At 44.9% G+C, this 27,023-nt stretch overlaps 4 protein-coding genes across 4 annotated transcripts in view; all 4 read left to right on the top strand.

The window, feature by feature from the left end:
• LOC124266069 (NACHT and WD repeat domain-containing protein 2-like) overlaps positions 1-2,014 on the top strand; it is a 32,537-nt gene extending 30,523 nt beyond the window's left edge. Inside the window, exons 18-19 of the mRNA XM_046700885.1 lie at positions 819-1,065; positions 1,927-2,014. Coding sequence (XP_046556841.1) covers positions 819-1,045 — 227 coding nt within the window. The 3' untranslated portion in view covers positions 1,046-1,065; positions 1,927-2,014. The remainder of the gene's footprint in view (positions 1-818; positions 1,066-1,926) is intronic.
• A 1,688-nt stretch (positions 2,015-3,702) lies between these two features.
• On the top strand, positions 3,703-8,445 carry LOC124266070. Its single transcript, XM_046700886.1, has 7 exons — positions 3,703-3,859; positions 3,979-4,088; positions 5,312-5,525; positions 5,783-5,908; positions 6,801-6,967; positions 7,328-7,484; positions 8,240-8,445. Exons 1-7 carry the CDS (start codon positions 3,814-3,816, stop codon positions 8,323-8,325), a joined length of 906 nt encoding a protein of 301 aa, XP_046556842.1. The 5' UTR covers positions 3,703-3,813; the 3' UTR covers positions 8,326-8,445.
• Positions 8,446-11,208: 2,763 nt separating this feature from the next.
• On the top strand, positions 11,209-17,352 carry LOC124266090. The gene is made up of 4 exons (XM_046700908.1): positions 11,209-11,275; positions 14,266-14,494; positions 16,573-16,692; positions 17,202-17,352. Exons 1-4 carry the CDS (start codon positions 11,237-11,239, stop codon positions 17,216-17,218), a joined length of 405 nt encoding a protein of 134 aa, XP_046556864.1. The 5' UTR covers positions 11,209-11,236; the 3' UTR covers positions 17,219-17,352.
• A 1,545-nt stretch (positions 17,353-18,897) lies between these two features.
• Positions 18,898-25,888, top strand: LOC124266089 (venom protein 164-like). The gene is made up of 4 exons (XM_046700907.1): positions 18,898-19,054; positions 19,921-20,059; positions 21,892-22,017; positions 25,811-25,888. Exons 1-4 carry the CDS (start codon positions 19,010-19,012, stop codon positions 25,825-25,827), a joined length of 327 nt encoding a protein of 108 aa, XP_046556863.1. The 5' UTR covers positions 18,898-19,009; the 3' UTR covers positions 25,828-25,888.
• The last annotated feature ends 1,135 nt before the right edge of the window (positions 25,889-27,023 follow it).

Genomic DNA, 27,023 nt, shown 5'->3' with positions numbered 1-27,023 from the left:
AAAAGAGTCCAACTGTTATCGTCTTTCTGAATCATGCATACAATAAGTGTCCAAATGTACACTTCTCAGTGTACCATTATGTTTGCCTTTGTCTTGGGTAGTGTGGACTTTTTATGCAAATGCATTTGGCATAGCTTTGGGCGACAAACGAGAAGGTTACGTTGTGTACACCCCAGGGAGCTGAGAATATACTTTGAGTGCACATCGATCCTTTGACGGAGGCTATTTTAGGAGCGGGGCATAGAGAAGGTATATTTTAGTACAGGGATTAAGCGCTTAATGAGCAAGACTAAAGGTTGAAGAAAATATTTGCAAACATTCTACAGAATACCGGGAAATAGATAAATTACCAAACATCATCTTAAACTTTGAGAATAATAGGGCATCTGCCGCATAACAGAGGCATCGGAATGGGATAATCAGTGAATTCACCACCTAACATTCAAATATATAAGTTTCTTAGCAATGAAACAATTTGAGTGGAGTTCCATGGATGCCCTCGATGTTCCTGATGCTGTCATATGAGACTTCACTATGTGCATCGTTAGAACAACTCAGAGAAACAGTGTAAATAAATAAATTATGCAGTCTGTTGATATGTGTAAATTGTATATAAAACAACAATTCAAGACAACAGACAATTGACAAAAAATACATGCCAACTTGCATTATGTATTTCAACCTGTAATTTCTGAATGTCAAATTCCGACTTTTCCTGAAGGTGACAGAATTTCTGCATATCGTGACAGATTTTTAGCAATCCAGTATGTATAATTCAGATACTTTAGATTGACACATAAACGCTGATATTTTCCCAGGAAGCGAGGAGTTTGTGGCAGTATCTGAAGGTAACCATGGAAACAAGATGTTCATCTTCAACGTCAAGGATTCATCCTTCCTGTCAACAGTGATAGCGTTACCAGTATCCATGGGGAATATGCAGGACATTATCAGTTGTGCAGCGTTCTCAGCGGACCGGAAACACGTGATTATCGGTGGGGGGACTGTCTCGTCATCATATGTTCTTTGGTATCCACAATGGTGATTTAGTTCGTACTCTGCCCGGTGAGTCAACCCACCGTCTCTTTTGTTTTAAAACAATTTCTATTAATACACGTTGTTCGTCCATCAACCATAAATGTATTCGGTGAAGTTGATAGTTTATAGTTTTTGAGTTTTTGTTGTGCTTAACGCCGCACTCAGCAATATGACGACAGTCTGTAGATAATCGAGTCTGGACATTCCTGAGATAAGATCATGAGCAGCAATTTACGCAATGGAGATACGATGTCATGTGTCAACCAATTTCACTGGCGAAGTCAATGTCCCTGACCAGCGTCAGCTTCTCCCGTCCGCCATTCATGTTGAAATTAACGAGCGGTGCCACATTTGGTGAAATCCAGTGTATAGGCATCTGACCTAATTGTGTAAATGCTGAACACGTGTAGGTGAGTGCCGGTGTTGCTTCAGCGGCTGAATTCACTAGACTGAGTTCTGTCTCCAAAGAAGTTACGGGATATTCGTAGAGAGCGCTCCAAGGGACATAACTCTATGGGGTTTGCTTGAAATCATGTTCGGCCGGTAGAGGGCTCGAGAGTCGTTTTAATGCAACTTTGAATTAATTCATTCGAACTTTTTAATATAATATTGTAATCTAAATATGTAATTTTTGGCTGAATAAATTAATTGGTAGCTTCCCTGAGGGCTGATAGTTAGTATGATTGTGCGAAATGCATAAAATATTATTATTATTTTTTTGAGACGTGTGGTTTGAAATTGTGCCTGTAAGAAGAAATCTGTCATAAGCTTGTATATTTCAATTCACGCTCATGTCTTGCTTAATCTCGTTGTCACACGCGAGATGTGACGAGATGTCCGCAGTCAGAACGTGAAGTGTAATCATCACATATTGTCCCGACCCTTTAGGAGTGAAGCACGACCGTATGTCTCCGTTCCTCCACGCCACCCCCGACGGCAACTACCTAATCTCCTCCAACTGGAACAACGTGGTCATTTGGGACCTTCAAAAGTCAGAACGCCATATCGTTCTGCAGCATATCCATAGGTCAGTCGTCAACGCGTTGACGGTGGACATGCGCATCTTCGTCACGGCCACCACTGACCTGATGCTGAGGATCTGGGACCTGACCCGAGAGGACTCTGAGGGCCTGGGAGCTCTGCTAGCAGAACAACAGCCCATGAAAACTGACGCCACAAGTGGCGCCCCATCATCAGAGTACTTTGTCCTGAAGTAAGTCTTTACGCTCCGTAGGGTACGACGATCAGAGGGCGGTGGAGTAACCTAATGGTTAAAGCATTCGCTCGTCACGCCGAAATCACGGGTTCGATTCCCCACGTGGGGACTTCTGGCTAATCTTCCCTGCTCTGTTCCTGGAATATTGCTAAAAGAAGCGTAAACGTAAATCACACGACACTACTAGATTCAGATTATGAATGTTCATTTAAAAAAAGAATCTACCGACCGTATTCGAAGCACCTAAGTGGTCTGTGTTTTGTTGGAAATTTGGGCCTTCGATCTACAATATATTCCTGAAGAATGGATCCTTTTCTGAGGACACTTACATGAAAAGCGCCAGGGGAACATTCTAATCAGCCAAACACCATTGAGGTATTTATAAGTTAGGAACCAATTCAATATGTAGCATATGTTATATTTGGGATTACACTTTCTTTGTAAAGTACAGATTCTAGTACTTTTTGGGGTTGAGTCCCATGGCATTGTGAATTTCATTCAATATGTCACGTGCTATTTAGCAAACGAGCTGAAAAGGCAAGTTCTGAACGTACACGAATAAGGCATCATTATTATATTGTTGATACTGATCCCTCCCTAAGGGAAGTATCATAGAATGAGTGAATGAGTAAGGTTTTAGGTCGTTCCAGAATTATTCCAGTGATATCCCGTGCTCATTGGGGTCCTCAAACTGGCAAATGTCTGAGACGGACATCACTGGTTGTCTTCCAGCATCATGTAAGTGAAAAAGTGTTAATGGCGACACTAAACCACCACGGCCACTATAGGACGTATTATCTCCCTTGTTTCAGATCCATGTACACCATGGACAGCCCTCGGTTCCTCCTGCTTCATGGGTCATTCCAACAAAGGGGCGTGTCCAAGGAGTACATCCGGGTGTATGACGTCACAACGGCGACCATTCTTCGACAGGTCAAACTGGTAGGCATACTTTTTTTGACTGGTCTTCTGTCTATAGAAACGACTTGAGGCTGTTAGTGGACAACACTTAACATATCATCATGGTCTTCTGTATCAAATGGAATCAAGTAGCTGCCTCATTTGCGATTTTGTCTGAATATTTGTGTCACCAAAGACACACTTCCGGGATATTGCCATGTTACCATCCTTGTAATTAAAGTCGCTGCGCATGCGTACCTATAACCGGATGTGGAAAAAAACCCAGACGTGTGTTACGACCATTGGTTCTTGAGTAGACTGGTGATTAAAGCGTTTGCTTGTCACCACGAAGGCCCGGGATCGATCCCTAAAACGATTACAATGTGTGGCGCCCATTTTCTGTGTCCACAGTGATGGTGATAATGGTTTGAAATTATTTTTACTGGCTAGATTATAATTCTTAACACGTTTGTCAGTTCAGAAAAAGTAATCAAGAACCATTATGTTTTATTTTTTCTCTCCTCAGCAAAAGTCAGATCAGCTGATCGTTCCGTACGGCGATCGCACAATACTTGTTGGCTCATGGGACAGAACTACGAATATCCTTGACCTTGTGACATTGACCTTCACCAAACAGTTACAAGGTTTTTTACCAAAAAATGGCTACCTCGCCGAACGACATCCGAGTGATTGGATATGACAAAGGTTTGTGAAAGTACCAGTTAACCCATAACATCTTGTCATACGAACTAAAGAAGGAATCAGTTTTCTTCAGGAGGGCAGGAATGAAAGCAAAAATGAAGGACTCACTGACTGTGTTTCAGCTGTGACACCAACAAAAGCACGGCGGAACATCAAAGTTTATTCCTTGGCGACGGGTCGTGTGACGTCAGTGATGAAGGCGGGTCAGTCAGAGCGAATATCGGGGCTGCAGGTACGGTGACCAAAATGACCATTGCCCAATTTACCAAATTGCGACACTGACACCCTCGAGAAATGTATACAAAGAACTTTATCATCCAACACAGGTTTCCAGAGTAGATGTCGCTTGTAGAAGATCAAGAGATATCTCCCCGGATATGTCGTTTTAGTACGTTTTGAGCTAATTGCTGATTGGTCAATATTTTTGGACTACTTTCATCTTCTTAGCTGTAAACAAAGATGACCACCGCAATCAACTCATTTTTGACAGTTATTTTTGTTCATGATTTGTTCTAACGACATAAAGGTTTACTTACAATGCCACCAAGAAATGGTGAAATGTATGCATTGCAGAATTTAAAGCAGTAAATATTAGCACTACTTTTTATGTGCTTGTTTTCTTATGATGCAATGGCGTAACTCGTTCCCTTTTCCATTCACTCTTGTTTACTTGGATGTATTCATATGCACGTCTGGGTGGTGGGGTAGCCTAGTGGTTAAAGCGTTCGCTCGTTACGCCGAAGACCCGGGTTCGATTTTCCCAAATGGGTACAATGTGTGAAGCCCATTTCTGGTGTCCCCCGCCGTGATATTGCTGGAATATTGCTAAAAGCGGCGTAAAACTAAACTCACTCACTCATTCATATGCACGCCTTCAAATGGACTTGTTACAAGTGACGTTTCGTTTTCAATTTCTCTTGAACGACAAATTAAGTATGATATTGGATGATAAATAGAATCTCACCCTCGTGTCTTTTGATATAAAAAAACCCACTTTCATCAACTCGTGCTCGGAGTTTTCCCACTTTTATTTAGTCGTGGGGATATATCGGCAAGCCTCGGATATTTGTAACTTTATCAACTCGTGTTGATATCATTGATATCAGAAGACACGAGGGTGAGATTCTATTTATCATCCAAAATCACCCTTCATTAGTTTTCAATGAAAACTGAACATCTCCGAACACAGTACTGCCATTAGGCTTGCAGTGAAGCGATGTCATAGCATTGTGGCGTCATCAAGTACATGACGTCATAGCATTGTCAGGGTATTGTACAAAATCTACTGTCAAAGCGATATCTACTAGGAGATATCATTTGATCTCACACAAGCAATATCTCCTGTGGAAGACAGTTTTGGATGATAAATTTGATATCAAAAGAAAATCAGGTGAAATTCTCTATGTATTTTGTCCCAAGAGATATTTTGTCAGGTTTTGGTGTTGATTGTTACAGCTCAGTACTGACGAGGAAACGTTACTTGCCAGCACAACTAAAGGCCCGATACTTGTGTTCAACACAAAGACGTGTTGTTACCTGTATTCTGTCAACACAACCGCTGTGTCTCTGAAGAACGTGGTTGATGCCAGAATGACGTCAGATAACTTCATGCTGTTCAGACCGGATGTAGAAGATAAACACTCTGTCGTTGTGTGGAACATGACAAAAAGTACGTTTTCCAGATATTTACTCATTATGACATATTTTAGTGTGTGTGTTGTCTGAAACGCAAGTGTTAATTTGTCATCAGCTATACTGTTTGCATAAACGTGCATGATAATATGTGAAGCCTATTTCTGGCGTCCCGTGACATTGCTAGAATGTTGCTAAAAGCGGCGTAAAACTAATTCGCTCACACTGTTTAAAATGTGTAATAAGATAAGAGAAAACGGTGTTACCTTTAACTGAACTGTGGTTATATTTCAGAGACTGAGCACTGTCGTCTGCGCACTCAACAGAGTGAAGGTCCGGTGCGGAGATTCGATGTTGTGGCCGATGACACTGCTGTCGTTGTCACCGACGCGTACCTACACGTGTTCAGCATTTCTACAGGTAAGTCATATGCCCATACATGGGATTTTCACCATTTTAACATGAATGTCAGTTGCTTCTGTGTAATGTGGGCAGATGACAGAAAGGGACGCTTGTCAGGGACGTTGACATAGTCGGTCATACCACCTACTTTTAAAGGCAATATTTTGGCCTGTATTATATATATATTGGGGCACTTAGGCTTACTATCCATATGCCTGAAATCGATAATTGAAACTTTCAGGCGAACAGCTTCCAAACAGAGAACACTTTCCATACATGGAATGTAAACATTTGCTCTGTACATCGAAAACTGTCGCACGCGGTGTTGTCGGTGTTTGCCGAACTGGTTTCAATCACAAGTTGCCTTGTAGGATATTCGTAAAGAGCGCTGCAAGGGACAATAAATTTCGGCCGGTAGAGCGCGCGAGAGTCGATTTAATGCAACGTTACATTAATTCATTCGAACATTTTAATTTACTATTGTATTCTAATTACGTATTTTTTTTTTAAATGGAATAAATTATATGGCAGCTTCCCTGGGGCTGATAGATAGTATTATAGAGCGAAAGCATTTTTGTTTTTGTTGAGAAGTGTGGTATGAAATAGTGCCTTTAATACATCGGTATCACACACCTCAGATCCTGAAGGCATGCACGTGTAGGGATTATGGTAAAGCCTACAATATAATGTACAGTAAAGGAGGCGGTGGGGTAGCCTAATGGTTAAAGCGTTCGCACGTCACGTCGAACACCAGGCTTCGATTCCCCACATGGGTACAATGTGTGAAGCCCATTTCTGGTGTCCCCCGCCGTGATATTGCTGGAATATTGCTAAAAGCGACGTAAAACCATACTCACTCACTACAGTAAAGAGGAACGCCGATCCACGACACTTGATTATGTATTGTCAGGAGACCAGTTAGACTCTGTACACAGTCGACAAGGCACGTCACGTATCTGTTGCCGCTACGACAGTCCCTACTTCACCACCTTCAACAACGACATCGACGACAATACTGTGAAACTTTGGCAGACATCACCAGTAAAATGTATGGCTTCATTTACCCCGGATATACGGGTAGGTGGTGGTTCTATACTGGCGTAGACGCCCAAATTGATAAAATAACCTCATCTAAGACAAGGATGTATAAATCTGATTTCAACCATACTACGCTAAATAACATGCTCGAAATGTGAACGGAACGATGTTTTCAAAATACATGTGACATTGTTATGCAATTGCATCTGTATTCTCCTCGATCTGGTTTGCGGACACACCAAGCTACCCGTGGCTTGATAGTTTTCTTAATGAAAACCTAAGTGAGTGTCTCGTCATCACTCCCAAGTGGACACATGGAAGTACCTTATGGCTGACACTGTATCCGATTCCTTATAAATGAACTGTGCAAGTATATATGATCATGATATGTTTTTTCAGCCTCGAGAGATATTTTTGTCACGTGACGGCCGTACCCTCCTTGGTTACTTTAACACGACCCCGCACCCCGTGTTGTGGACGCTGCACGGTACGGATATCCCGGCTGGGGGTGAGGCAGATGGCACGGGACAACTACCCAACCCATATGGAAATGAGTGTAAGCATATTGTCCTTAAAAAAATAAATGTTGCCCTGTTGTGTTGGTATACGTAGGTACGTACCACCCGAATGATACAGTTGTCACGCATTGCTTTTGCTTACCCTTTAGACCCGTGAAGATCCTGGTTAGAATATTGATCTTCAGTAGCCCATGCTTGTCGTAAGAGGCGACTAACGGGATCGGGTGGTCATGTTCGCTGACTTGGTTGACACATGTCATCGTATCCCAGTTGTGTAGATGAATGCTCATGCTGTTCATCACTGGATTGTCTGCTCCAGACTCGATTATTTACAGACCGCCGCCATAGCTTGATTATTGCTGTGTGCGGCTTAAAACTAAACTCACTCACTCTATTTTTGTGAAATCTATTAGAAGTAACTGGATAAGCTTCAGACAATACATGTAAAAGTGTAACGAGCGAAATTAAAAGAGGGGCATTTTGTATTTGAAGGTAATGTTTTCAGATTTGCTGTTGTTACTGTGTAGTCGAATGAGTGAATTTAGTTTTACGCCGGTTTTAGCAATATGCCACCAATAGCACGGCGGAAATGGACTTCACACCTTGTATCCATGTGGGGAATCGAACCCAGGTCTTCGGTGTGACGAGCAATCCCTACCGCCCCCGTGTAGTCGAAACCTCCTGCTAACGCCAAGGGAACGTCTGGAGATCGTAGTAATGATTTATAACTATTATGTGTTCCAATGTTCTTTATTCGATGGTTTGGAGGAATTCTCTTGTTATTTTTAAATAGATATGGAAGCAGACCTCAGCAGCCCTCGGGAACACGTGACAGATGACCCGGAAGACCCAGACAGTGATGAAGATGTGGTCACGTGATCTATCTTGATGCTATTTACATTTGTGCCAAATATGGATATACCTCAAGCAATTCCATGTACAAAAGCTGTCGTCAAGAGAATGAATCGTCATAGTGATATCAAAACTCTACAATCCTCAGATGTCGAAGACATTTAGTTGAAGACATAGAGTGGTTCTTAATAACTCACTCCCTTCTTCAGAAATTGGTGATAGGTAACACAGTTATCTCAGTGCGATTCCCATTGGTTCATTTCATCCAGTAGCAGACAGACATGTGTTATCTATTACCGACTCGCGGATTGGGTGGTGGGGTGGCACATCAATTATGTCTACAGAAAATATATATTTTTTAAACATATTTTACTTCCCCCATACACTATATATAGATATCTGCGTCACTTTACACCCGACAACCTTTTGTAGACCAGGGCCTAGATTTTCGAAGCTCTCTTAGCGCTAAGATAGTCGTAAGTTAATGTTAACGTATGGGACTTACGACTATCTTAGCGCTAAGAGAGCTTCGAAGATCTAGGCCCAGTCATCCAAGGTCTACTTTGGTACCCGACTCTACTGTCTACTGCTTAGCGAACACATAAACGTTCGCTCCTCACGCCAAAGCCCCGGGTTCGATTCCCCACATGGGTACAATGTGTGAAGCCCATTTCTGGTGTCCCCCGTCGTGATATTGCTGGAATATTGCTAAAAGCAGCGTAAAACCATACTCACTCACTCATTCACTGAAGACATGGACACCCAGAGGTGTGCTCGTGGGACGTGACGCGGTGACGAGTACACCAACGTCACCGTCTTGTTCTCCGCCGTAATTTACCAGTTTACTACCGTGCGTATTGTCGTGCGTCAATCTTTACCTCTGTACAACGGACACCTAGAATTGCGGATGGCGAAACAGCTACCTGCGTTTATCGTAACACTTGTGGGACCTGCAGTCGTGGGGAATTGGATGTTGAAGGCCAACATGTTCCTTTAGGAATCTTACCTCGCATGGGCCAGCACAGATCTGATATTAATGAAAAAAGTGATCCTGTGATATTCGCAACATTCTGTTTATATATACATTGTTTGTAAATCGTGTTTTTGTACTTGTTCAATCCAATAAAATCCGAACGTTTACACCAATATGATGCCTTTGTGTCAAAATCTGCATGTTACATTCATAGAAAGTCGACCCGTGAAGAACTGATCTTCAGTAACCCATGCTTGTCGTAAGAGGCGACTTACATGATCGGGTGGTCACGCTCGCTGACTTGGCTTATCATCGTATCCCAGTTGCGTAGATCGATGCTCATGCTATTGGTGACTGGATTGTCTGGTCCAGACTCTTTATTTGATCGGCATTCTTGAAGTTGTTGAGTCAAAAAGGAAACATGCAACTTTATTGATGACAGCTTCTTTATTGCCTAGAGCAACGTTTCGATGTAGATTCTTATACTGTTATCATTCTTACAACCGTTAATGGTTTTAGTCGACCCCGTTTAGCTTCATGACGGTGTAACAATCTACATCGAAACCTCGTTTTATGCAATTAAGAAGAAGTTGTCATCAATAAAGTTGTATGTTTCTTTTTTTGGACTCGATTATTTACAGACCGCCACCATACAGCTGGAATATTGCTGAGTGTGGCGTAAAACTAAACTCACTCACTCATAGAAAGTCGCTGGTGTATGACAACAACGTATTACTTCTTGTTTTTATATCTACCCCCGACCTTATTCCTTTTTCCAGATTGAGAAATGAGTGAGTGAGTATGGTTTTACGCCGCTTTTAGCGTTGTTCCAGCAATATCACAGCGGGGGACACCAGAAATGGGCTTCACACATTGTACCCATGTGGATAGAGAAATGAGTATTTGTATATTTTTTACGAAGATGGCGAAAAAGTTTAACTTTTCAAGCTGTACTCGAACAAAGAAATTATTCTGTGTCATGTCAAACACGTCTTTCGAAAATAATTTTAATTGCCTGCAGCCATATGGCTAGAATGTTTCTGTGTCAAAGAACAAACAAACAAACAAAATAATTGCCTGGCTTTTTTTAAGGTCTGGTCGATCAGATTGTCTCATGACTGTCTTCTCTGCACATGGGTCCCGTAGGCAGGTCACGGCACTTCGCGAGACCTTAGTATTTCCGGTGACAAACAACGTTTCATACCTATTCGAGTGGTTCATGGTTGTCAGCTGACAGTAAAGAACCGATTATCCTTGTTGGAATAACACATTTCCGACCTAACCATCCCCAAATTAGCCAACTACGACTGTCAACAGCTGTGACACAACATCCTAGTCTAGTCAAGTAGTATTTGGCGGTCGCGCAATTTCGAACCAGAACTGGTTGGCTTGGCACCGGAAATCTTGCACCGGAAGTAATCTGGATCCCGTCTCGCATATCGCAAGTTGGCGCGCGTAACGGGAGCCGAGAGCCAGCTTAGTTCTGGAAGTTCCGAGATTTACACACTTTAATGAGAGGTCGAGGAAGTATTTGCATGCACAGAGTAGACGGGTTCTTTTGACCTTCCTTAAGTAATGAGGGGCTTCATTCATTGGTTCACTGAAGATAGATGTCACTACTATCGGAAGTACTGACAATGTGACCGGTAACGTCGTTCTAAATTTTGTTTCCTTAAACAACATCTTCAGTCATCACATAACGCTTTTAATTCTCATACAGCCTGTTAAATGAACACAATAACCCAAATCACACATAATGGTTTGAATTATCAAATGAACACTGGTACTACCACAATTCGGCCACGGCACTGGGACATTGACAACAGATAAAACCTAAATGGCACATTGTACTGGTCTGAGACATACCCAACAGTAAATATTTCAGCTGGATATGAACCCACGTGGAGAAGGTCATACTGACCTACTTGTAGCCGGTATACTGATCACTCGAGGTCTACAACCAGCATGAAGACAGTGTCGCGTGTAGCACTCGTGGGGCTTGTAGTAAGTAGCATACAGAGACATTGTGATTGTATATCTATTACTACTTATTATACTAACATTTGTATAGCGCCAATATACAGATCAGCTCCACAAAGGCGCTTAAATTTTTCCCTCGACCATTGGATGTCAAACTCAAACGGCACATCGTATTATCAATCTCAGCTCCTCAGCTCCATGGGGATCTCATACAACTCTTTCAGCCACTAGGCGCACCGACTTAACGTGGCTTTATATCTCATCCGCCTATACATTTTGAAAGTAGTGAGATTATAGCGAGATGCATGTATGTTTCCACCAGAAGGGCGGCCTCCTTTATAAAAGGATCGATGGTCAGGCTCGTTATCTTGTTTGTTGCACGTCATCGTATCCTACTTGTGTATATCGGGCCTCATGATCCCTCCATTTATTGCCTGGTTCAGCCTCGCCGTCGTGTAATGGATGATTGCTGAACTTAACAACAAGGAAGCACTGTCAACGAACGAAATCACTAGTGTCTGCGACGACGAAAGTCTTCAGACAAACGTTGACCTTGTTTGTACGCCGTTGGCTGGATTAAATGTCAAATTCTGTAAATGTAGGACGAGTAATTCTCTTATCTTACATTAGGGAAGGTTTCATATTGGGCCGGTTCAGGTCCTCGGTTAGTCAAATCTGCTAAAGGCTACACTGTCAAGGACCAAGCTGACTGGTCAAGGACTTATAGGATGGCTAATGTGAACACACCAATTTAATAACAAATGTATTGATTGACTGCCTACGGTATATGGTCCCCCCTTAAAAAACAATACACATATTCTGACACTTTCCTCACTCGGGTCCAGTCCGACAGGCTCAGTGCCTACATATGTTAGTCCAAGAGATAAGGCCTGATTTAATTACCTCAGAGGTCCAAAAGGTTTGAACATTTGTACGTATGGGAAAATGTCTGCATTTTCAGAATATGTAAGTCTTACGAGTCAAAACTTGACCGATTTTTCGCTAGAGGGCGCTGAAGTCATGACTCAGCTTTTTTTTCACCCACTACCCCACTACTGGACACGTTGATGTTTGGCGTATGAAATACAAAGAAAGGGTGACATATTGCAAAATCATATGAGATCCAACACATTTGGCTTTAATAAATTCATAACATTAGGTACATCCAGATTATTAATTTTCTGACAGATTTACATGGCATTTACAAACCTTATGTGGTCCATATGTCGGGCCTCCCTTCAGCTGTACAGAGCCAACTGCAATCCATCCAGGATTCCATCATATTATTTTGAGGTCATTATCATTCACTGGATCTGTTGTAAAAAAGCATAAATCATTTATGCAAAGAATTTATCACCAACTTGAAAGAATAAGACCAACATTAAAATCCAAAGCATTTGACCAGCAGACACATATAGAAAATACAGAAATAAGATTACTCGTTAGGAAAATAGTATCTGCTGCCAAAAGTTTTGCAAGGTCAGTGTTTGAATTGTAGGTTTGATTCAGGAGCATATCCGTTTATTTACATTTTTTACCTGTCATTTATACATTATTTCATTCCAGAACATCTAGTAATGTAAATAGGAAAGGAATACTTACATAATAACCACAGAAACATCTATGAGAAGCTTCAAAATCACAGCACAACATCAGCCTGTCACATGTTTCAATAGTAAAAATGGCCGCCAATATGATATGTACCAGACAAATATTTACAGGTATTTCACTCTTTATGATCAGGATGTGTTGAACCTAAACTAACTAAAGGATTTCTTCAAGGAAACAATTTAGAAAGTATTAAATCTTTTGTTTACTGGAAAGACAAAAAACAACAAATGTTTACTTAACTGGAACATCTGATCCAACATTATGGGTTGCCTACGATGTACATGTTTTTATTAGTGTTAAATGTTGTTTGTCAACTATTACTTTAAGTGGTAGAAGTAGTAGAAGTACAGTTGACTCAAACTGTTGCCGTAGCTATGTGTTGAGGACAAAAAACAGTGGGATCTCAGAATGGGAGAAACAAGAGTTATCTCCCTTTTTCCGAAATTCAAATTTGATGCCTACCTCACAAAACATGGTGTAGATCCATTAAAAATTGATAGAAAGTTATAATTGTTGTTTCAAATGATTGACTATATATTTGTCAATCCAAAATGAGAACACAAATACTCTTCAAGGGTTTATTTGTATATATAGTGAAAAACGAAAGATGTGCGTTTTACCATTTTTTATGTAATTTTTGTCTTTTCTGTGAACTGACACAGTAGTGAGTTCAAAGATGTACTTAATGTTATGATTTTATTAAAGCCAAATGTGTTGGCTCTCATATGATATATAATATATCACCCTTTCTTTGTATTTCATACGTTTCCAGTAGTGGGTGAAAAAAATGCTGAGTCATGACTTCAGCGCCCTCTAGCGAAAACTTGGTCAAGTTTTGACTCGTAAGACTTACATATTCTGAAAATGCAGACATTTTCCTACAGGAACCAATGTTCAAACCTTTTGGACCCCTCGGGGTAAATAAATGGACCTTATCTCTTGGACTATGTCAGGGATATAGAAGGTCCCTCCATATGTTACCATAACGGTAAGTTTTAAACATATTACTTTGTGAAATTATCAGAAATAGAGACTAGCTTTGATCATACGACAAAATCAAGCGGAAGGTATTCTTATTTTGTATATAATGTTCACTACGACCGCAAGGTTGTGAGATGTGAATTACTTGTAATATTGATTGAAGCTAGCGTTGAGGGGTGTCGTGCCGAGTCTTATATTCGAATAATCGAGTCTGTTCAAAGTGACAATTCATGGATGCCAACGTCTGTAATATGAAGAACACGACGGGTCCTATTTTTCATTCACCTGATGAAGGAGTAAGAACATGCTCTTAAATGTCGTGTTGCTCATATAACGTAAGATGGCATCTATACATTTCCACCTGGACGTGTATCACCTCTACATGTCATTCAAAGACTCAATAACTGTTGCTTCACCTTCAGTGCTCTGTGAACCTGGCTGCGGCATGTCTGACCGCTGATGACTGTCCGTTCCTATATTGTTGTGTGAAGCCCATGGGGAATTCCGTTGACAACCAGTTCCGCCAACAGCAGCTCAGCTCTGGTGTTGTGATAGGTGGACGTGGTGTCGATGACGTCAACAACGACCTCGTTGACGGCAGTAGGAGTGCAGTAAGGGGTACTTGTCAGAGCATGAAGGCGCAAGGACAGCGTGAGTTTGACTAAACTACATCCTCCCTCCCTATATCAGTTAGGGGCGTGGGGTAGCTTAGTGAATATAGCGTTCACTCGTCACACTGAAAACCCGGGTTCGATTCACAGATTCCCATTTCTGGTGTCCCCTCGTTGTGATATTGCTGGAATATTGCTAAAAGCGGCGTAAGCCTAAACTCACTCACTCACTCCATATCAGTTAAAGTGACCGGAAGTGCTCAAGTCAAAACATTGATTACACAACAGTCTCGTTTCCTGTTGACTGGGTTCCGTCCTATTGCGCAACTTAGTACAAGAACCAGTCCAGAATCTTTGAGAGCAACTCTTTTAACTGGATACATAAATATTAATTGGTATTATTTGATACATCTAAGCACTTGTATATTGCAACGCTACGCTCCTTATAATCCTTGCAAACATGTGGCGTGCTCTGTCGTACAGCGAGCACTGACAAACGGAAACCTGGAAATCGTGGAAATCCAAAACGAGGCTCTGGAAAAAGTCGGCCCTGATTTCTCGAAACAAAATCTCAAATTTCAAACTGAGTTTGACAATTTGAAACAGCTGCTCAACTGCATTTTTAAATAAAAAGAAACAACTTAAGGTTTTTGAGTTTAGTATTGATTTCAGTTTATTCTGTCATGCGTTTTCTCAAATTTGATAAAAACTCTGTTACACAACTACACTGAATAAGCTCAAAAAGCACATAACAGGTGTAATCAGTGAGCCAGATGCATTGTGAATCATTTTACGACCTCATCAAACTGGGGCAGTCTGTGACGTCTTAGTTAAGGTCATGCTGCCTACACCTCGCCATAAAATATAGAAATACGATGTTAATAAAATTTAAAATAAAAATTCAGTTGTAAATACTATTTTCTTATGGAACAGGAAATTGGAATTCAGTGTAACCATAGTTGTTTGCGATGTCTATTTTCACTTTCGGCTGGAAGGTAGGTCATTGCCTGAATAGGTTAATGAGACTCATGTTTCGGTTTGCTCCTGCTGGTCACTTTACATTCCGTTTATGCTTGACCAGTTAAAGGGGGAAAAAATAAGATTTAGGATTGATCATATTAAATGATACTTATTTTAACGAAGATGACAAACAAAATAGCCAAAACACAAGACACAAGGATGTAATTTTATATTCCATTTAGAACTGCCCGTTAACGTTCATTTTGAAGATGAACAAATCAGCCACATTCAGCCACTTAGTATGCTGACCTGATGCCAGTTTTAATGCAATTTATTATCTAATACGTCTGAGTTGTAAGCCAGTATTTACCACGGGGTGACGGATGGGCGAGTCCTACAAGTCCAGGTGGTGGCAAGTTGTCCGAGTACTGCACACAGGTCACAGATCAGGCAAAGTTGAACAATGTTGGTTGCGGAGAGTAGGTGCCTGGGTGTGTATAAGGGTGAAAGTGTTACTGTAGTTGACGTGTAATGGTTCTTTAATGGTTGCCGACGTGTTACCGAGCCCCCAGAGCGTCAGGCTTAAGTAAGCCGGCTATTTTCTCAAGAAATAACAAATGGTATTAAAATTTAGCAATGTGAAAACATTGGACCTAGTTTGCGTAAGATCGAGGAATGGAGCTAATTTCCTGATAGTGACGTGGGTGCCAACACCTGTTGTAGGCTGATTATAGGGGGCGTCTCATAACGGTCTTAACATTAAATTATAATATGAGTATTTATATAGCGCTATAGTCCATCCCACACGCATGCTCAAAGCGCTTCAAATTACAACCAGCCACAGTCATCAGTGTAGCACAGACTAGCATCATCTTACCATTCTGGTGGCCTTAGGTTTCCTGAGGGGGCCGCAATTGGTGTGCAGAGTTGCGTCCCTTGGGTGTGACAGAAACCGACTTCCGGTTCGCCTGTTTCTAGTTTTGTGAGCTCCGTGTCCGTGAGTTCTAAAGAAACTGGTAAACTGAGACCTGCATCTCTTCGACCTTTCCTCACCCAACAAGCTGACACACTATGAAATACTGTACTATACAATCACTAATCCATTCACACAATCCCGTGACCTCCGTTTTATTGACACTATTGTACTTCACTCCCAAGTCTGCTGGACAAAGACAGACGTTGCCTACTTTCCCCCACACGACATGACCGACGACTGCCCGTGCCAAAGGGGGCTGTACTGTGTGGCCAACGGCGTCTTCCTTCCAGGGGGAGAAGCGGGTACGTACCTTCATAGGGAGGATGAATGAACGGATGTGGTATCATATAAACGACTTTTCATACATTGTAACCGATCCTCACTCCAATAGGTTAGTACGGCGATCAGGTGGTAGAAATATATGTTCTACCGTGGAATAAACGCCGGATGACAAACCTGACGTACAGAGAGTCTAGACAAATGAAAACTAATATCCGGTATGGCTTGCCATCAGTAGTAAATGTAATGGCTCCTTTGGTCATGTGGATCACGTCACTTTAAATAGAAAATTACTTCAATACATATGCAGCTAAAATTGTAGATTCCTCGTAAAATACATTCTCAGCCCTTCAGAGTATCTATACTGCCAGGGCACAATGTGCTATGCTGAATAACGGCTGCTGTAAACCGGAACCTGTGTAGTAGAGGATTGTTGTGTGTTAATGTCCACCTTTATAGCTATGTTGACTGAACTATGATAACAGACAGCCTGTTAGTCTATAATCTGAACATTTCTGTTTCCTTCCTACAGGTGTATGCAGCGTTTAGAAGAAGAATTACAGCACAGAAACAAGCAACACCGTACATAGTGCCTTATGTCACAGTACCTAAACATATGTATCATGTATGTCCAATAGGAATAATATTGCCTGTTCATTGTATAAAATAGTCGTGGTCTAGGACGGAACGTTTCAGTCAGTCAGTCAGTCAAGTCAAAACCTTGCTTTTTAAATATTTGCAAAATGCATCAAGAGGCTTTCCCAGAATACCAACTAGTCGGTCCCTCTTGTGAAACGAGTGTCGCAAATCGAATTCGCTGCACGAACATCATCGTGAAACTACACATATGACGCACTGCACTCTGGGAGTGGCTTTTCAGGAAGTTTGGCTTATCTGCTTAACCCTGACATTGGATCTGAATAGCAGCATGAGCAATGTACTTCAGGTGAACTTCAGTACCTTTCGTTCGTACTTATTCTAAGAGGTGCGCTACACTTACGCCCACTGATAGCTATATACAGTATGCTCGAAACCATTCTTCATATCTATGCTTTAAAGCTTCATGTGCTCATGAGGTTAGAGTTTTATATTTTAGGCCTGTACATGTGCGTGTTCATGTGAATCTGTTACGACTTTCAAAAAACGTTTCCTTTATGCCGAGCATATTGCAGCAGCTCCAGTCTATTTTTTCACGCACACAAAAACAAATGCCTCATAAGATTCTTGCAATAAAGTTTGTTGATCAAGGTTAGTACATTGAAGACCCGAATAAAGCTTTTAAGGTTTTATGGTAAACATGTGGAACACATTTCCAAATTTATCCTCATTGACAAAAATGGCGTATGATGCAATACCATATTTTTACTTGCAGCATGTGTTCCTTTGCTCATGTCAGCTACTGACGTGCACGTGCCCTTGCATTGTTTGTGATAAGGATCACATATGGGACAGGATACCCAACCTTTTTGCCATAAACTGGTATAACTTTCATTTACTAAGTGGATTATGGTATGCATAAAAACGGGCTCTTTTGGTCAAAATCGAGCTTACTACCTTGACAGTGGTAGCTTACACTTACTCTTTTATTGAAACTGTGAGTGGTGGGTGTTACCTCTGGGGCGGGACATGCTTACCCATTACCAACACTTGGTATCGTCACTGGGTTTTAGTGGTCTGTTTAAAAAAGTATTCTCCTCTGTGATACCTTTTGCGCCCAGACGAAACATATTCTTTTCTAGTAATTGCACACGGTACCATTAGTGGACTCCCCAACACTGCACATGTGTTTCAAGAATGCTGTTAACGAGCTCCACGATATTGAATATTGGCATCTTATACTGTACACATCTACTAGAGGCTGAACATTACTGTTTAATACTGCACAGTAGCGCCAATAGGTTGAACATTTACGCCTAATATTGTAACCTAGCTCCAAGGATGGCTGAACACTTTCTCATAGAGGCTGAGCATTTACGTTTAACATTGCACAAGGGCTCCAATAATCTGAACATCTACATGTAATGGTGTACAAAAGCTCCGAGAAGCTGGGCCCCGATCCTCAAAGCGTTCGTAGCTCTACGACATCCATAAGCCTATGATAAACCTTAGAGTTACAACAGGTCGTAACGTTACGAACCATTTGTGAATCGGGACCCTGAATATTGAATGGCCATACCGCGGCGGCAGCAGACGTTCTACCGAGGTCACAAGTAAGGTCAACCGGTGTCTACAGAGAAGTCGACTACTGTGGCCTGCACAATTTTCGCCCAACCTTATCAGGACATTCAGACAACGTTCCGCGGCTGCACAACTAGATAGGCGACACAGAACGACACCAGCATGAAGTCCTTTCTCCTTCTCATAGCTGCCGCCTGTCTTGCCCTGGTAAGTTTTGTTGTATGTTTCATAAGCATTTTTCTTAATTTGACTGACTGACTGACTTGGTTTTACGCCGCTTTTAGCAATATTCCAGCAATATCACGGCGGGGGACACCAGAAATGGGCTTAACACATTGTGCCCATGTGGGGAATCGAACCCGGGTCTTCGGCGTGACGAGCCAACGCTTTAACCACTAGGCTACCCCACCGCCCCTTCTTAATTTGATCCTCTGAGGCGTTAAATGACTGTGTAATTCTCATTCCTGTTGCGACCAGATGGGTAGTACAATTAGGATCCGGCCACCAGCTGGTCCTCAACAATTTCCAAATACGTAGATTTATGCTCGTGATGACAATAAGCGGGTGGTCTGGTCAAAATTCTGTTGTATACCAACCGTCAGCATATGACATGATTTTCGATAGGTACGGCATTAAATAAGAAACACCTGGTTGTACTAAACCAGTGTAGTTGTGCTAAGCGCAGGTTTCCACGTGTAGACATCGAGTGGGATTCAAACATGGTAAACTGAATATTGAGGAGCATAGTGAAACGTTGCTTACACTGCCACCCACTTGCTTCTAACTTCAGTTTGGAGGCTGCCTGTCCAACTTCAGTATTCTCTCTATTTGTTTTCAAAAAGACACCCGAGTTTCGTTTGTGTAGAAGTACACAATCCACAATTGTGTCCGTATTAGCTTGCACTAAGGGGCTACAGAAAAACTTTCAAAATGGTTTCCGCTAAAAGCAATTCCGCTTAAAAGAATATCGCAAAAGGTGCCTTTATGATGCGTGGATACAGTTCTACGAAATGGCTTTGGCCAGCTCTTAAATTGTTGCTAGTTCAAATTCGAATCCAGTTTATTGTTTCCAGGTGTATGGCCAGAACACCACGTCCTGCAGTGTGGCCTCCGAGTGTCCGTCCTTCAAGTGCTGCCAGCAAGTCAAAACATGGCCCCAGGTTGGAAAGAGGGCCCTCGGGGAGTGCCGGCCCATGAGAACACAGGGACAAAGTAGGTGGAATGTTGGGTCGGGGTGGCAAGAGGGCCCTCGGGGAGTGCCGGCCCATGAGAACACAGGGACAAAGTAGGTGGAATGTTGGGTCGGGGTCGGCAAGAGGGCCCTCGGGGAGTGCCGGCCCATGAGAACACAGGGACAAAGTAGGTGGAATGTTGGGTCGGGGTGGCAAGAGGGCCCTCGGGGAGTGCCGGCCCATGAGAACACAGGGACAAAGTAGGTGGAATGTTGGGTCAGGGTGGCAAGAGGGCCCTCGGGGAGTGCCGGCCCATGAGAACACAGGGACAAAGTAGGTGGAATGTTGGGTCGGGGTGGCAAGAGGGCCCTCGGGGAGTGCCGGCCCATGAGAACACAGGGACAAAGTAGGTGGAATGTTGGGTCGGGGGGTGGCAAGAGGGGCCCTCGGGGAGTGCCGGCCCATGAGAACACTGGGACAAAGTAGGTGGAATGTTGGGTCGGGGTGGCAAGAGGGCCCTCGGGGAGTGCCGGCCCATGAGAACACTGGGACAAAGTAGGTGGAATGTTAGGTCGGGGTGGCAAGAGGGCCCCAGGGAGTGCCGGCCCATGAGAACACAGGGACAAAGTAGGTGGAATGTTAGGTCGGGGTGGCAAGAGGGCCCTCGGGGAGTGCCGGCCCATGAGAACACAGGGACAAAGTAGGTTGAATGTTGGGTCCGGGGTGGCAAGAGGGCCCTCGGGGAGTGCCGGCCCCATGAGAACACAGGGACAAAGTAGGTGGAATGTTGGGTCGGGGGTGGCAAGAGGGCCCTCGGGGAGTGCCGGCCCATGAGAACACAGGGACAAAGTAGGTGGAATGTTAGGTCGGGGTGGCAAGAGGGCCCTCGGGGAGTGCCGGCCCTTGAGAACACAGGGACAAAGTAGGTGGAATGTTGGGTCGGGGTGGCAAGAGGGCCCTCGGGGACGGTCGGCCCTAGAGAACACAGGGACAAAGTAGGTGGGATGTTGGGTCAGGGTGGCAAGAGGGCCCCCAGGGAGTGCCGGCCCATGAGAACACAGGGACAAAGTAGGTGGAATGTTGGGTCGGGGTGGCAAGAGGGCCCTCGGGGAGTGCCGGCCCTAGAGAACACAGGGACAAAGTAGGTGGAATGTTGGGTCGGGGTGGCAAGAGGGCCCTCGGGGAGTGCCGGCCCATGAGAACACAGGGACAAAGTAGGTTGAATGTTGGGTCAGGGTGGCAAGAGGGCCCCAGGGAGTGCCCGGCCCATGAGAACACAGGGACAAAGTAGGTGGAATGTTGGGTCAGGGTGGCAAGAGGGCCCCCAGGGAGGGCCGGCCCATGAGAACACTGGGACAAAGTAGGTGGAATGTTGGGTCGGGGTGGCAAGAGGGCCCTTGAGGAGTGCCGGCCCATGAGAACACAGGGACAAAGTAGGTGGAATGTTGGGTCGGGGTGGCAAGAGGGCCCTCGGGGAGTGCCGGCCCTTGAGAACACAGGGACAAAGTAGGTGGAATGTTGGGTCGGGGTGGCATGAGGGCCCTCGGGGAGCGCCGGCCCATGAGAACACAGGGACAAAGTACATGTAGGTGGAATGTTGGGTCGGGGAGGCAATAAGCCTACACTATCGTCTCTCCTCATTAAGAAAAGGGCGGTGGTAACCTCGTGGTTAAAGCGTTCTCTCGTCACGCCGAAGATCCGGGCTCGATTTCCAACATGGGTACAATGCATGAAGCCCATTCCTGGCGTCCCCCGCCTTGATATTGCAGGAATATTGCTAAAAGCGGCGTAAAACTAAACTTACACTCTCATGAAGTGTATCTTGAACTCCGTGAACGTTGCATCACTGACCTATTGTGACGTTATCTGCAGGCTGCTGGGTGAAGAACAGGGGCCTTGACGGCACACGGCCGATGCAGATGATCGACATGTGCCCGTGTGAGGCGGGACTCAGGTGTGTCGGAATGGGGGCCTTCGTCCAACCACAGGGAGAAGCAGGTAAAACATCACCCAAACAACTCACTCATTCACGTGTAAACCATCTTCTGGAACGCTTGGGACTCAAAGTAGTTTATACCACAACCAATGGGTGTAGTAGCAGTAGACGTAACAACACCAACAGTAGTTGTTGAAGTAGTAGCAGTAGTAGTACTAGTAGCATTAGCAGCAGCAGTAGCAGCAGCAGCAGTAGAAGTAGTAGTAGTAGTAGTAATAGTAATAGTAGTAGTAGTAGTAGTAATAGTAGAAGTAGTAATAGTAGTAGTAATAGTAGTAGTAGTAGTAGTAGTAGTAGTAATAGTAGTAGTAGCAGTGGTAATGATAGGAGGAGGAGGAGCAAGAGACGCAGTAGTAGTAATAGTAGTGGTAGTAGTAGCAGTAGTAGTAGCAGCAGTAGTAGTGGTAGTAGCAGTTGGATGAATAGTTCTAGTGAAGTTCTAGTAGAAATGGTAGTAGAAGCAGCAGTAGTGGTGGTAGTGGTAGCAGTATCAGTAGCCCTGGTAGTAGTAGTGGCAGAGGCAGCAGTAGTGGTGGTGAGTGGTAGCAGTATCAGTAGCCCTGGTAGTAGTAGTGGCAGAGGCAGCAGTAGTGGTGGTAGTGGTAGCAGTATCAGTAGCCCTGGTAGTAGTAGTGGCAGAGGCAGCAGTAGTGGTGGTAGTGGTAGCAGTATCAGTAGCCCTGGTAGTAGTAGTGGCAGAGGCAGCAGTAGTGGTGGTAGTGGTAGCAGTATCAGTAGCCTTGGTAGTAGTACTGGCAGAGGCAGCAGTAGTGGTGGTAGTGGTAGCAGTATCAGTGGCCCTGGTAGTAGTAGTGGCAGAGGCAGCGGTAGTGGTGGTGGTGGCAGGGGTATCAAGAAGCCCTGGTGGTGGTAGTGGCAGAGGCGGCAGAGTGGTGGTGGTGGCAGCGGTATCAGTAGCCCTGGTGAGTGAGTGCTGGCAGGGGCAGCAGTGGTGGTGGTGGTGGTGGCGGTATCAGAAGCCCTGGTGGTGGTAGTGGCAGGGCGGCAGAGGTGGTGGTGGGGCAGCGGTATCAGTGGCCCTGGTGGTGGTGCTGGTGGCGTGCTTGGCAGCAGTAGCAGCAGCAGCGGTAGGTAGTGGTAGTGGTAGTGAGTAATGGTAGTGAGTAGTAGTGGTAGTAGTAATGGTGGAAGTAGTAATAGTAGTGGTAATGGTAGTAGTGAGTAGTAATGGTAGTAGTAGCAGTGGTAATGATGGGAGGAGGAGGGCAAGAGACGCAGTAGTAGTAATAGTAGTGGTAGTAGTAGCGGTAGTAGTAGCAGCAGTAGTAGTGGTGAGTAGCAGTTGGATGAATAGTTCTAGTGAAGTTCTGTAGAAATGGTAGTAGAAGCAGCAGTAGTGGTGGTAGTGGTAGCAGTATCAGTAGCCCTGGTAGTAGTAGTGGCAGAGGCAGCAGTAGTGGTGGTGAAGTGGTAGCAGTATCAGTAGCCCTGGTAGTAGTAGTGGCAGAGGCAGCAGAGTGGTGGTGGTAGGGCAGCGGTATCAGTAGCCCTGGTAGTGGTAGTGGCAGAGGCGGCAGTAGTGGTGGTGGTGGTAGCGGTATCAGTATGTGGTAGTAGTACTGGCAGAGGCGGCAGTAGTGGTGGTGGTGGTAGCAGTATCAGTAGCCCTGGTAGTAGTGGTGGCAGGGGCAGCAGTAGTGGTGGTGGTGGCAGGGAGTATCAGAAGCCCTGGTAGTAGTAGTGGCAGAGGCAGCAGAGGTGGTGGTAGTGGCAGCGGTATCAGTAGCCCTGGTAGTAGTGAGTGGCAGGGCAGCAGTAGTGGTGGTAGTGGTAGCGGTATCAGAAGCCCTGGTGAGTGGTGGTGGCGGGGCGGCAGTGGTGGTGGTGGTGGTAGCGGTATCAGAAGCCCTGGTAGTGGTGGTGGCGGGGCAGTAGTGGTGGTGGTGGCGGGGTATCAGAAGCCCTGGTAGTAGTGGTGGCAGGGGCAGCGGTAGTGGTGGTGGTGGTGGTGGCGGTATCGGTGGCCCTGGTGGTGAGTGGTGGCAGAGGCGGCGGTGGTGGTGGTGGGGGCAGCAGTGGTGGTGGTGGTGGTGGCGGTATCAGAAGCCCTGGTGAGTAGTGGTGGCAGGGCGGCAGTGGTGGTGGTGGTGGCGGGGTATCAGAGCCCTGGTAGTGGTGAGTGGCAGGGGCAGCAGAGGTGGTGGTGGTGGCGGCGGTATCCAGTAGCCCTGGTGGTGGTGGTGGCAGGGCAGCAGTGGTGGTGGTGGTGGTGGCGGTATCGGTGGCCCTGGTGAAGTGAAGTGGTGGCAGGGGCGGCAGGGGAAGTGGTGGTGGGGGCAGCAGGTATCAGTGGCCCTGGTGGTGAAGTGGTGGCAGGGCAGCAGTGGTGGTGGTGGTGGTGGCGGTATCAGTGGCCTTGGTGGTGGTACTGGCAGGGCAGCGGTGGTGGTGGTGGTGGTGGCGGTATCAGAAGCCCTGGTAGTGGTGGTGGCGGAGGCGGCAGTGGTGGTGGTGGTGGTAGCAGGTATCAGAAGCCCTGGTGGTAGTGGTGGCAGGGGCAGCAGTGGTGGTGGTGGTGGTAGCAGGTATCAGTGGCCCTGGTGGTGAGTAGTGGCAGGGCAGCAGTGGTGGTGGTAGGGCGGCGGTGGTGGTGGTGGTGGTGGCAGTATCAGAGCCCTGGTGGTAGTGGTGGCAGGGCGGCGGTGGTGGTGGTGGTGGCGGGGGTATCAGAAGCCCTGGTGGTGGTAGTGGCAGGGGCAGCAGTGGTGGTGGTGGTGGTGGCAGTATCAGTGGCCCTGGTAGTGGTAGTGGCAGGGGCGGCAGTGGTGGAGGTGGGGCGAAGCAGCGGTGGTGGTGGTGGTGGTGGCGGTATCAGAAGCCCTGGTGGTAGTGAGTGGCGGAGGCAGCAGTAGTGGTGGTAGTGGCAGGGTATCAGAAGCCCTGGTAGTAGTAGTGGCAGGGCAGCAGTAGTGGTGGTGGTGGTGGCAGTATCAGTAGCCCTGGTGGTGAGTAGTGGCAGGGGCAGCAGTAGTGGTGGTAGTGGCAGGATCAGAAGCCCTGGTAGTAGTAGTGGCAGAGGCAGCAGTAGTGGTGGTAGTGGCAGCAGTATCAGTAGCCCTGGTAGTAGTAGTGGCAGAGGCAGCAGTAGTGGTGGTAGTGGTAGCAGTATCAGTAGCCCTGGTAGTAGTAGTGGCAGAGGCAGCAGTAGTGGTGGTAGTGGCAGGAGTATCAGTAGCCCTGGTTGTAGTAGTGGCAGAGGCAGCAGTAGTGGTGGTAGTGGCAGGAGTATCAGAAGCCCTGGTAGTAGTAGTGGCAGAGGCAGCAGTAGTGGTGGTAGAGGCAGCAGTATCAGTAGCCCTGGTAGTAGTAGTGGCAGAAGCAGCAGTAGTACCAGTTGTAGTAGCATGATCCTATGTTATACGTCATGCAGCAATGTTTCATCTACTGTACATTGTCCTGTAGATTCAGTAAGTGGCAGTGGTATGCTATATTTAGACATGTGCTTGATTTAGACTGAATGATCTGAAAACTTCTACAAGCAGCTGATTCCAGAACCATCTGGGGAGCACTGTAGAATGTTCTAGAATTTTATTATTGTGTACATAATGCATAAGGGTATCTATATATTGCATCTCATCTCACATTACACTACTAGCAGTAGTAGTAGTAGTAGTAGTAGTAGTAGTAGTAGTAGTAGTAGGAGGAGGAGGAGGAGGAGGAGGAGGAGGAGCAGTAGTAGCAGCAGTCGTATTTGCAGTCGGAACTGTGCGACAAACAGTGAAAAACCGCACATAATGTACTTTCTCAGCTTTGATAACTACGTTATACTTGCAGGTAACTGCGCGATGTGAAGGTCGCTTGTCATAACCGGTACCACGTGGGACGATTGTTAAATAAAGATCATAGAACGTTCTCTGTTTTCTATTTTCGGAAGCGAGGATACAGTTATTTAGGAAACATTGTGGTGTTTTGGTGTTGCAAAGGACGTTTCATCAATAGTCTGAAGACAGCCCCAGTGAGCTGGCTGTTACAGTGCAATGCTCATATCGGCTATACTATTCGTATACCCGACCCCCATGGAATACCATTTGCATTGGTAATTTCCCTGAGCACCTGTGAAACATTCAAATATTCTTACATTACGCAAAATCTATAACCGTTCAAAGTACGCTGCTAAAAAGGCCCCTGTGCACTTTTGCGAATTGACAGGAATCAAAGAGAATCAGCAAGAATTTTTTTTACTAAAATTCGGGCCGCATTCGGGAGACAAATTTTTTTTTTTCAAGCTTTGTAAGAATGCCGTTTTACTGGCGGCTCCCAAATGTTATCTGACGTGTCAGTGACAGGTGACCACGCTATTATGCGATTTGGCGGTGTTCTGATGAAGTCAGGGCTCAGTTGAAGAGCATTCGTGACGCTCTGACTGTATTCGGGGTGTATTCGGGGTACATTCGAGCTGTATTCCAACTGCAATCGAAATATTCCGATACATTTAAAGAATATTCCACCAGAATTCCAGCTGCAACCGAGATACATTCGAGGCGCATTCGGAACATTCTGATAGGAATTTTGCCTTTACCATTCTCCCTCGAATACGTACAGAATATTTAGAATGCAGTTACAATGCAGTCAAAATGCAGTAAGAGTGCTTAGAATGTAGTTACAATCCACTTCAAATACCGTTCTATATTTTTCCACTCCGAATGTACCTCCAAAGTTTTGAACATGTTTCAAAACATTCGGGCATGTTACAAGAATTGACCCAAATAGTTGGAATGCATTCGGAATGCAGTAAGAAGTTTTAGGATGCAGTTCGAATTTCTAGGAATCTCCAGAAATTTTCATTCCCACAGCATTCCGGCTTATACCTGCTCAAGTGTACCGGGGGTTATTAAGGTTTACGTGCATTTCTTACATTCTCCGACGAATTGCGACCAGTGGAACTTCCATTTGCAACTTCCAGTCGCAGCTTTGTATATCTCATAAGTGATGTATGACTCCATTCTCTGGATTTCCGAATGATATACATCATTTCGGAGGAACATCG

This window comes from Haliotis rubra, unplaced genomic scaffold (assembly GCF_003918875.1).
Source record: "Haliotis rubra isolate DU_JTF1 unplaced genomic scaffold, ASM391887v1 Scf123, whole genome shotgun sequence".
Taxonomy (NCBI): Eukaryota; Metazoa; Mollusca; class Gastropoda; order Lepetellida; family Haliotidae; genus Haliotis; species Haliotis rubra.
The sequence above is the reverse complement of the archived record's forward strand: the minus strand, read 5'-3'. Positions and strand labels throughout refer to the sequence as shown.